The following is an 11854-nucleotide window of genomic DNA, read 5'->3' as shown; positions in this document are numbered from 1 at the left end:
CTTTTTCTATAGTCCATCTTTTAAGAGCAAGCTATGGTGCGTTAGAGGGTACTCCCTCTTTACCCAAATCTAATGCCTGTTTCTCCTACATTGGTGTATCCGGTCCACGGCTTCATCCTTACTTGTGGGATATTCTCAATCCCTACAGGAAGTGGCAAAGAGAGCACACAGCAGAGCTGTCCATATAGCTCCCCTCAGGCTCCGCCCCCCCAGTCATTCCCTTTGCCGCTCTAACTAGTAGCATCTCCACGGGGGTGGTAAAGAGTATGTGGTGTTTAGTTGTCGTTTTTTATTCTTCTATCAAGAGTTTGTTATTTTAAAATAGTGCCGGCTTGTACTATTTACTCTGCAGCAGAAAGTGATGAAGATTTCTGCCGAGAGGAATATGATTTTAGCACCAGTAACTAAAATCCATTGCTGTTCCCACGCAGGACTGTTGAAACCAGAGAACTTCAGTTGGGGGGAACAGTTTGCAGGCTTAACTGCTTCAGGTATGATCAGTCATTTTTCTAATAAGACCTAGTAATGCTAGAAGACTGTCAGCAATCCCCTCTGGGATAGGTAAGCCATTTTTCTTAGACTCTGTATAAAATTATGGCTTATATTAAGGGCTCTATGCTGGTTGACACTATTGTGGGCTAAATCGATTGCTTTTTAGCATGTTTTCACTATAAATAAGGTGTTTTTTCAGACTTTAAAACACTTTTGGGGTTTTATTTTGCGCCTGGCACTTATTTGGACACCTATTCTAGTCAGAAAGGCCCCTCCACTCTGGAATGAAGAGGGAGGAGGCCTCATTTTCAGGCCTCAATTGCACAGTTATTTCCTACTAAAATAATCCCTAAGGAAGGTAAAGGCCACAGTGGAAGCTGTGGCATAGTACTGTAGTGTTTTTAACAGGTTAATTGCTGTTATTAGCTCCGGTTTGGGCATTAAGGGGTTAATTGGTCTGAAAATTTGTGTGCAATCATTTCAAAGCATTAAGACACTGTGGGGAAAATTTCATTAAAATCGGATGTTTATTTGATGGTTTTTTGATGTTTTAGTAATAAAGTGTGCACTTTTATTATTTAAAGACACAGTAATGTTTTTGTCAAAAATAATTTTCATTGCATTGAAGCTCTGTTTAAGTCTGTCAAACATGTCTGACCCTTCAGATAACCTATGTTCTGTATGTTCAAAGGCCAAGGTGGTTCCCCCATTAAATTTATGTGTGAAGTGTGCCATAGTGTCCAAACAGCTTAAGGACCGAACAATCACGCTTAAAGATATAGCCCAAGATGATTCTTTAGCTGAAGGTAGTGAGGATAGCTCACTATCCTCTCCTTCTGTGTCAACACCAGCTATGCCCGCGCAAGCGATGCCCAGTACATCTAGCGTGCCAATTGCTATTACTATGCAACAGTTAGCAGCAGTAATGGATAATTCTCTCACAGCATTTTTATCCAAACTGCCAGCTTTTCCTAGGAAGCGTGATTGCTCAGTTTTAAATACAGAAAATGAGCAAGCAGACGCAGAGGATAATTTATCTGTAGTGCCCTCACATCAATCTGACTTGGTGGTGAGGGAGGGCCTGTCTGAGGGAGAAATTTCTGACACAGGAAAAGTTTCTCAGCAGGCAGAGCCTGATACCATAGCATTTAAATTTAAGCTTGAACACCTCTGCGCTCTACTTAAGGAGGTCCTAGCTACTCTTGATGATTGTGACCCTTTGGTGGTCCCAGAAAAATTGTGTAAAATGGATAAATTCTTAGAGGACCCAGTACACACTGATGCGTTTCCGATACCTAAGAGGGTGGCGGATATAGTGAATAAGGAGTGGGAGAAGCCAGGTGTACCTTTTGTTCCCCCTCCTATATTTAAGAAAATGTTCCCCATTGTTGACCCCAGAAGGGACGCGTGGCAGACGGTCCCTAAGGTAGAGGGGGCAGTTTCAACGCTAGCTAAGCGCACAACTATACCAATAGAAGACAGTTGCGCTTTCAAAGATCCTATGGATAAAAAATTACAAGGTTTACTTAAGAAAATTTTTGTTCAACAAGGTTTTCTTCTTCAACCAATTTCTTGCATTATTCTTGTAACCACTGCAGCTGCTTTTTGGTTTGAGGAATTAGAAAACTCGCTCCAGAAGGAGACTTCTTATGATGAAGTCATGGATAGAATTCACGCCCTGAAGTTGGCTAATTCTTTCATTACAGATGCCGCTTTTCAGTTCGCTAAATTAGCGGCGAAAAATTCTGGTTTCGCAATAGTGGCGCGTATGGCGCTTTGGCTAAAATCGTGGTCGGCGGATGTGTCGTCCAAAACAAAATTGCTTAATATTCCTTTCAAGGGTAAGACCCTATTCGGGCCAGAGTTGAAAGAAATTATTTCAGATATCACTGGGGCAAAGGGCCATGCCCTTCCACAGGATAGACCTTTCAAAGCTAAAAATAAGTCTAATTTTCGTTCCTTTCGCAATTTCAGGAACGGACCGGCTTCTACCTCTACAGCCACTAGGCAAGAGGGTAACGCACCCCAGCCCAAACCAGCATGGAAACCATTGCAAGGCTGGAACAAGGGTAAACAGGCCAAAAAGCCTGCTGCTACTACCAAGACAGCATGAAGGGGTAGCCCCCGATCCGGGACCGGATCTAGTAGGGGGCAGACTTTCTCTCTTTGCTCAGGCCTGGGCAAGAGATGTTCCGGACCCCTGGGCACTAGAAATTGTCTCTCAGGGGTATCTTCTAGAATTCAAGGACCTTCCTCCAAGGGGAAGGTTCCACATGTCTCGCTTATCTTTAGACCAGATAAAGAGACAGGCATTCTTACATTGCGTAGAAGACCTTTTAAAAATGGGAGTGATAAACCCAGTTCCAACAGCAGAACAAGGACTGGGATTTTACTCAAACCTGTTTGTAGTTCCCAAAAAGGAAGGAACTTTCAGGCCAATTCTGGATTTAAAGATCCTAAACAAATTCCTCAGAGTTCCATCATTCAAAATGGAAACCATTTGGACTATTTTACCAATGATCCAGGAGGGTCAATATATGACTACCGTGGACTTAAAGGATGCGTACCTGCATATTCCTATCCACAAAGATCACCATCAGTTTCTGAGGTTCGCCTTTCTGGACAAGCATTACCAGTTCGTGGCTCTTCCCTTCAGATTGGCCACTGCTCCCAGAATTTTCACAAAGGTGCTAGGGTCCCTTCTAGCGGTGCTAAGGCTAAGGGGCATTGCAGTAGCACCTTACCTAGACGACATTTTATTACAGGCGTCGTCCTTTCACAAAGCAAGGGCTCATACGGACATTGTTCTAACCTTTCTAAGGTCTCACGGGTGGAAGGTGAACATAGAAAAAAGTTCTCTGTCCCTGTTCACAAGGGTTCCCTTCCTGGGAACAATAATAGACTCGGTAGAAATGAAAATATTTCTGACAGAGGTCAGGAAATTAAAACTTTTGAACACTTGTCGAGTTCTTCAATCCATTCCTCAACCCTCCATAGCTCAGTGCATGGAGGTAATAGGACTAATGGTTGCGGCAATGGACGTGGTTCCTTTTGCTCGAATTCATTTAAGACCATTGCAACTGTGCATGCTCAAACAATGGAATGGGGATTATGCAGATTTGTCTCCCCAGATTCAGATGGACCAGCAAACCAGAGACTCACTCCTCTGGTGGTTGTCTCAGGATCACCTGTCTCAGGGAATGAGTTTCCGAAGACCGGAGTGGATCATTGTCACGACCGACGCCAGCCTCTTAGGCTGGGGCGCGGTCTGGAAGTCCCTGAAGGCTCAGGGTCTATGGTATCGGGAAGAATCTCTTCTCCCGATAAACATTTTGGAATTGAGAGCGATATTCAATGCGCTCCAGGCATGGCCTCAACTAGCGGAGGCCAAATTCATCAGATTTCAGTCGGACAACATGACGACTGTAGCGTACATCAATCATCAGGGGGGAACAAAGAGTTCCCTGGCGATGAGGGAGGTATCCAAGATCATCAAATGGGCAGAGGATCACTCCTGCCATCTATCAGCAATTCACATCCCAGGAGTGGACAACTGGGAAGCGGATTATCTGAGTCGTCAGACTTTCCATCCGGGGGGGGGGACCTCCTCCCGGAGGTTTTTGCTCAGCTGACCCAGATATGGGGCATTCCAGATCTGGATCTGATGGCGTCACGTCAGAACTCCAAAGTTACACGTTACGGGTCCAGGTCCAGGGATCCCAAGGCGACATTGGTAGATGCCTTAGTAGCGCCTTGGTCGTTCAATCTAGCTTATGTCTTTCCACCCTTTCCCCTTCTCCCCCGGCTAGTAGCCAGGATCAAACAGGAGAAGGCTTCGGTAATTCTGATAGCTCCTGCGTGGCCACGCAGGACTTGGTATGCAGAACTGGTGAATATGTCATCGGTTCCACCATGGAAGCTGCCTTTGAGGCAGGACCTTCTAATTCAAGGTCCATTCGAACATCCAAACCTAGTTTCTCTGCATCTGACTGCTTGGAGATTGAACGCTTGATTCTAGCTAAGCGTGGGTTTTCGGGAATCAGTTATAGATACTCTGATCCACGCTAGAAAGCTTGTCACCAGGAAAATTTACCATAAGATATGGTGGAAATATCTTTGCTGGTGCGAATCCAAGGGTTACTCATGGAGTAAGATTTGGATTCCAAGGATACTATCTTTTCTCCAAGAAGGATTGGAGAAAGGTCTGTCAGCTAGTTCTTTAAAGGGACAGATATCTGCTCTGTCTGTTTTGTTACACAAGCGTCTGGCAGCCATGCCAGATATTCAGGCGTTTGTACAGGCTTTAGTCAGAATCAAGCCTGTCTACAGACCTGTGGCTCCTCCATGGAGTCTAAATTTAGTTCTTTCAGTTCTTCAAGGGGTTCCGTTTGAACCTCTACATTCCATAGATATTAAGTTACTATCTTGGAAAGTTTTGTTTTTAGTAGCTATTTCTTCTGCTAGAAGAGTTTCTGAATTGTCTGCTTTGTAGTGTAATTCACCCTATCTGGTGTTTCATACAGATAAGGTCGTTTTACGTACCAAACCTGGTTTTCTTCCAAAAGTGGTTTCCAATAAGAATATCAACCAGGAAATAGTTGTTCCTTCTCTGTGTCCTAATCCAGTTTCTATCAAGGAACGTCTGTTACACAATCTTGATGTGGCTGTAAAGCATCATCCGGTTGGCTTATGAGACTGCTGGAAGGCAGCCTCCTGAACGAATTGCAGCTCACTCTACTAGAGCTGTGGCTTCCACATGGGCTTTCAAGAATGAGGCTTCTGTTGAACAGATTTGTAAGGCAGCGACTTGGTCTTCACTGCATACGTTTGCCAAATTTTACAAATTCGATACTTTTGCTTCTTCGGAGGCTATTTTTGGGAGAAAGCTTTTGCAAGCAGTGGTGCCTTCCGTTTAGGTTACCTGACTTGTTCCCTCCCTTCATCCGTGTCCTAAAGCTTTGGTATTGGTTCCCACAAGTAAGGATGAAGCCGTGGACCGGATACACCAATGTAGGAGAAAACAGAATTTATGTTTACCTGATAAATTTCTTTCTCCTACGGTGTATCCGGTCCACGGCCCGCCCTGGCATTTTGGTCAGGTTTAAATTTATTTTTTGTAAACTACAGTCACCACTGCACCCTATGGTTCTCCTTTTTCTCCTAACCGTCGGTCGAATGACTGGGGGGGCGGAGCCTGAGGGGAGCTATATGGACAGCTCTGCTGTGTGCTCTCTTTGCCACTTCCTATAGGGATTGAGAATATCCCACAAGTAAGGATGAAGCCGTGGACCGGATACACCGTAGGTAAACATAAATTCTGTTTTTTATTGTGAGGAGGCTACGGTATACTCGCCTGCTCAATTATGTTCCACATGCCTTGACAAAGTAGTTATATCTAAAAGGACCAAGATGTTTAGTACTACTGAGCCGTCCACCTTTTAGGGGTCTCCGTCCCGTGATGTGTGTTTCCTTCAATCATCTCTTATTACACATGCAGTTCCCCATTGCACTACTAATCCTCCTTTGGGAGGGGCCCTCATACCTCCAGACTTTTCTGAACAGTTGCAAATGGCAGTGTCTGTGGCTTTTAGTGCTTTACCTCGCCCTGCTAAGCGCAAGCGATAGGTTAAATACTGCTATCCTTCCAAGGGGTCATCTACCAACTTGTTGGATTTATCTGATACTAGATTATCCACTGATGAAGATGCCTCTGATACTTCAGAGGAGGCTCTTTCTGGGTCGGAATCGGCTGCCTCTAAGCCTCCGGCTGCGGAGGAACCAGACTTTAGATTTAGGATAGAGCACTTACGCTTTCTGTTAAAGGAAGTGTTGGCTACGTTAGAGAACCCAGAACCTAAGTTACCTGAGGAACCTTCTATTCCTATGCTTGATAAGGTTTATGAGGACAGGGTGGTGCCACAAACTTTCCCGGTTCCCGTAAAGATGGCAAATATTAGGAATGAATGGGAAAGACTTGGATCCTCGTTTTCCCCTTTTACTTTATTTAAGAAATTGTTCCCGGTTCCTGACTCCCAATTAGAGTTGTGGGGGGTCTGTCCCTAAGGTGGATGGAGCTATCTCCACGCTTGCTAAGCGCATCACTATCTCGCTTGAGGATAGTTCATTGTTTAAGGAGCCCATGGATAAGAAGCTAGAAACTCTGTTGAGAAAGATGTTTAAGCACACAGGATTTTTATTTCAGCCTGTAGGGGCGGTTGCTGCGGTGGCTGGAGCCGCTACCTATTGGTGTGACACTTTGTCAGAAAAGATTGAGGTGGAAACTCCCCTCGATGAAATCCAGGAAAGAATTAAGGCCTTGAGGGTAGCTAATTCGTTTATTTGTAATGCAAACATGCAGATTATTCGCTTGAATGCCAAGACATCAGGTTTTTCTTTTCTAGCCCTTAGGGCTCTATGGCTGAAGTCTTGGTCTGCTGACATGACTTAAAAATCTAGATTGCTTTCCTTTCCATTTAAGGGGAAGGTTCTTTTTGGTCCAGGACTGGACTCTATCATATCCACGGTCACTGGGGGCAAGAGTGCCTTTTTTACCGCTGTATAGGAAGAATAAAGCTAAAGGACAGGGTCCTAATTTTCGTTCAGATAAGTCCCAATGCCAGCAGCCATCCGCGATGCCTGATCAGTCCAAGGGAACTTGGAAACCATCTTAATCTTACAACAAATCCAAGCACATCAAGAAGCCCGCCGAGACAAAATCGTCATGAAGGGGTGGCCCCCGATCCGTCACTGGATCTTGTTGGGGGCAGACTATTTCTATTTGTGGAGGCTTTGCTGGGAGACGTGCAAGACCCTTGGGTTCTGGAGGTCATTGCTCAGGGGTACAGGATTGGTTTCAAATCTCTTACACCCAGGGGCAGATTCCTCTTATCAAACCTGTCCTCAAGACCAGAAAAACAAGATGCCTTTCTAGGGTGCGTGAGGGATCTCTCCTCCCTAGGAGTCATTGTGCCAGTACCTCTTGCAGAGAGAGGTCTGGGATATTACTCAAACCTTTTTGTGGTCCCAAAGAAGGAGGGTAAGTTTTGCCCGATTCTAGACCTAAAGTGCTTAAAAAAGTTTCTGTCGGTGCCATCGTTCAAGATGGAGACGATAAGGTCTATTCTGCCCTTAGTTCAAGAGGGACAGTTCATGACTACGATAGACTTGAAGGACGCTTACCTTCATGTGCCAATACACAAGGATCACTTCAAGTTCTTAAGATTCGCTTTTCTGGAACAGCACTTCTAGTTTGTAGCTCTTCCTTTTCGTCTGACTACTGCTCCAAGAGTCTTTACGAAGGTTCTGGGGGCTCTGCTCGCAGTGGCGAGATCCAGAGGTATTGCAGTAGCGCCTTATTTGGATGACATTCTGATCCAGGCTCCGTTCTGCTGGCTGGCAGAAGACCATTCGAGAGCTATTCTACTTCTTCAATCTCATGGATGGAAGATAAACTTAGGAAATAGTTCTCTGGTTCCCAGTACCAGAGGGGAATTCCTGGGCACGATAATAGATTCTGTATCCATGAAGATATTCCTTACAGACCAGAGACGTTACAAAATTACTTCCAGTTGTCTTGCCCTCCAGACCTCCTTAAGGCCATCTGTGGCCCGGTGTATGGAGGTGATTGGGCTCATGGTGTCAAGCATAGATATCATTCCATTTGCCAGGTTCGATCTCAGACCTCTTCAGTTGTGCATGCTGAGGCAATGAAGCGGCGATCACTCAGATCTATCCTAACAGATTTCTCTGGACAATCGGTCAAGAGAATCGCTCTCTTGGTGGCTCTGTCTAGATCGCCTGTCCCAGGGGACATCCTTCTTGATACCATCTTGGGAGATTGTGACTACGGACGTAAGTCTATCAGGATGCGGAGCTGTTTGGGGTGCCAGGAAGGCACAGGGCCGGTGGACTCGAGAGGAATCTCTTCTCCGATCAACATTCTGGAACTTTGAGCGATCTTCAATGCTCTGAGGGCTTGGCCTCTTCTGGGTTCGTCCCAGTTTATCAGATTTCAATCGCACAACATCAACCATCAGGGGGGACCGAGAAGCTCCCTAGCCATGAGGGAAGTATCTCGGATCCTGGACTGGGCGGAGGTCCACAACTGCTCGCTGTCAGCAATCCACATTCCGGGTGTGGGCAACTGGGAAGCAGACTTTCTCAGCAGACAATCGTTTCATCCGGGGGAAAGGTCTCTCTCCATCTCGAGGTGTTTGCAGGGATTTGCAACATATGTGCGACTCCGGAGATACATCTCATGCTGCCCAGACTCAATACCAAGTTACTCAGATACAGGTCGCGGTCCAGGGTTTCCCAGGCAGAGCTGATAGATGCCTTATCGGTGCCCTGAGGGTTTAACGTAGTTTACATTTTTCTGCCGTTACCACTTCTACCTCTGGTAGTGGCCCGCATCAAGCAGGAGCCAGCCTCGACTATGCTAATTGCTCCATTGTGGCCGCGAAGGATGTGGTTTGCGGACCTGGTGGGGATGTCATCATTTCCTCCATGGAGGTTACCTTGTCAGAGGGATCTACTGGAACAGGGTCCCTTTTGTTCATCAAAATCTAGATTCTCTGAGGCTGACTGCGTGGAGATTGAATGCTTAATCGTCGCCAAGAGAGGGTTTTCTGAGAGAGTGATTGATACTCTTATTCAAGCTAGAAAGCCGGTCACCCGTCGCATCTATAAGAAGTTGTGAAGGACCTACTTATTCTGGTGTGAAGAACGTGGATTCCCCTGGCATAAGGTCAAGGTGTACAGGATTCTTTCTTTTCCCCAAGATGGTTTGGAGAAGGGACTTGCCGCTAGTTCCTTTTAAAGGGACAGATTTTGTCTCTTTTTGTTTTATTACACAAGAGGCGCGCTGAGCTTCCTGATATTCAGTCTTTTGTTCAGGCTCTGTCTAGAATCAGGCCTGTGTTTAGAGATTCTGCTCCTCCTTGGAGTTTAAATTTGGTTCTTAAGGTTTTGCAGAGGGCTCCGTTTGAGCCCATGCATTCAGTGGACATTAAATTACTGTCTTGGAAGGTTCTTTTTCTACTGGCTATTGCTTCGGCACGCAGAGTCTCTGAGATGGCAGCCTTGCAATGTGAGCCTCCTTACCTAGTTTTTCATTCTGATAAGGCTGTTCTTTGCACTGGGTTGTGTTTTCTCCCTAAGGTTGTGTCTGATTGCAACATCAATCAGGAGATTGTGGTTCCTTCCTTGTGTCCTAATCCTTCTTCTTCGAAGCAACGGTTACTTCATAACTTGGATGTGGTTCGGGCTTTGAAATTCTATCTTCAGGGTAGGAAAGATTTTAGATAGACTTTGGCATTGTTTGTTGTCTATTCTGGGATGCGTAGAGGGCAAAAGGCTTCTTCCACTTCCCTATCTTTTTTGTTGAGGTGCATTATCCAATTAGCATATGAAACAGCAGGAGATAAGCCTCCTCAGAGGATTATGGATCATTCAACTAGAGCTGTTGTTTTTTCTTGGGCCTTCAAGAATGAGGCCTCTATAGAGCAGATTTGTAGGGCGGCTACCTGGTCCTCCTCACATACTTATTCAAAGTTTTACAAATTTTACGTTTTTGCTTCAGCTGAAGTAGCTTTTCGGAGAGAGGTTTTGCAGGCTGTGGTGCCCTCAGAATAGGGTCCGCCTCTCTTTTTACCCTCCCGTTTTCATTCAGTGACCTCTAGAGCTTGGGTATATGTTTCCCACAAGTAAGGAATGAAGCCGTGGACTCTCATCATATATTAAGATGCTTACCAGATAATTTCCTTTTTATCTGTATGAGGAGAGTCTACAGCCCCCGCCCGTTTTCTCCCTTGGGCGGACCTAAATTTTGTTTTGTTCTTCTGACACCATTTATACCCTAATATTTCTCCTACTGTTCCTTGTTCCCTTGGCAGAATGACTGGGGAATGTGGTGAGTGGGGGAGGTATTTAAGCCTTTGCCTGGGGTGTCTTTGCCTCCTCCTGGTGGCCAGGTTTTGTATTCCCACAAGTAAGAAATGAAGCCTTGGACTCTCCTCATACAGATGGAAAGGAAATTATCTGGTAAGCATAATTTATGCTTTTATAAAAGTCTTTTTAACTATAAATAATTTAAAGTAAAATCTGCTATTTGGTTTTCCAGAGACAGCACTCAAAGTCATGAGGAAAGTCTTTCTGTTCTTCGTGCTAGCATTGATTTTATGCGCTACTCAGTCTGTGTTGCAGTACAAAAAATTCAACAGCTTGAGGAAACTGGAGTCACAGATGGACCTGATGGGCAGAACAGTGAGAAAATGTTCCAAACTATCTGCAAGATAACAAGGTGATCTAATATAAAATATATAAAAAATATGATTGTGTCCCAGGCTCTAGTGATGTCACCAAAGAAGATATATGTGAATATGCAAGGTTACATCAATAATCTGAGCAAGAAAGATAAGGGATCTTTCTTTTTTATAACCTTTCCAACATTCAGCATATTGACCTCCCAAAATATAATCGTGTAAATGTTATTGTGTTAGCAACCGTGCATTTATTATTACTTTATTCTAGTACATATTTAAAGGGACAGTCTGTTTTTATTGTTTAAAATAGATAATCCCTTTATTACCCATCCCCAGTTTTGTAAAACCAACACAGTTATATTAATATACTTTTTACCTCAGTGATTATCGTGCATCTAAGCGTCTGCAGACTGCCCACCTTATTTTAGTTCTCTTGACAGACTTGCATTTTAGCCAGTCAGTGCTGCCGACTCCTAGGTAACTCCACGGACGTGAGCACAATGTTATCGATATGACACACATGAACAAATGCCCTCTAGCTTTGGAAAACTGTCAAATGCATTCAGATAAGAGGTGTCTTTCAATGGCTTAGAAATTAGCATATGAGACTACTGATGTTTAGATTTCAACAAAGAATACCAAAAGAACAAAGCTTATTTGATGATAAAAGTAAATTGGAAAGTTATTTAAAATTGCATGCCCTATCTGAATCATGAGTTTAATTTCTTTTACAAAGATATGACGAGTCCATGGATTTCATCCTTACTTGTGGGATATTAACCTCCCGCCAACAGGAAGTGGCAAATAGCACCACAGCAGAGCTGTATATATAGCCCCTCCCCTTCCCCTCCACCCCCAGTCATTCTCTTTGCCTGTGTTATACTAGGAAGACATGGTAAAGTGAGGTGTTAGTTTTAGTTTCTTCAATCAAGAAGTTTTTTTTATTTTAAATGGTACCGGTGCGTACTATTTTCCTCAGGGGGATATGGAAGAAGATTTCTGCCCTGAGGTTTGATGATCTTAGCATTTGTAACTAAGATCCACGCTGGTTCCCACAAGACTTCTGAAGGTAACCATGAGACATCTTCAGTGTGGAGACC

The 11854-nt window shown here is 44.5% G+C and overlaps 1 protein-coding gene across 1 annotated transcript in view; it reads left to right on the top strand.

Annotated features, from left to right (window-relative positions):
- Positions 1-11854, top strand: part of FANCI (FA complementation group I) — a 763169-nt gene that overhangs the window by 221736 nt on the left and 529579 nt on the right. The window contains exon 22 of the mRNA XM_053719357.1: positions 10588-10792. Coding sequence (XP_053575332.1) covers positions 10588-10792 — 205 coding nt within the window. The remainder of the gene's footprint in view (positions 1-10587; positions 10793-11854) is intronic.

This window comes from Bombina bombina, chromosome 6 (assembly GCF_027579735.1).
Source record: "Bombina bombina isolate aBomBom1 chromosome 6, aBomBom1.pri, whole genome shotgun sequence".
In the NCBI taxonomy this organism is placed as follows: Eukaryota; Metazoa; Chordata; class Amphibia; order Anura; family Bombinatoridae; genus Bombina; species Bombina bombina.
The sequence above is the reverse complement of the archived record's forward strand: the minus strand, read 5'-3'. Positions and strand labels throughout refer to the sequence as shown.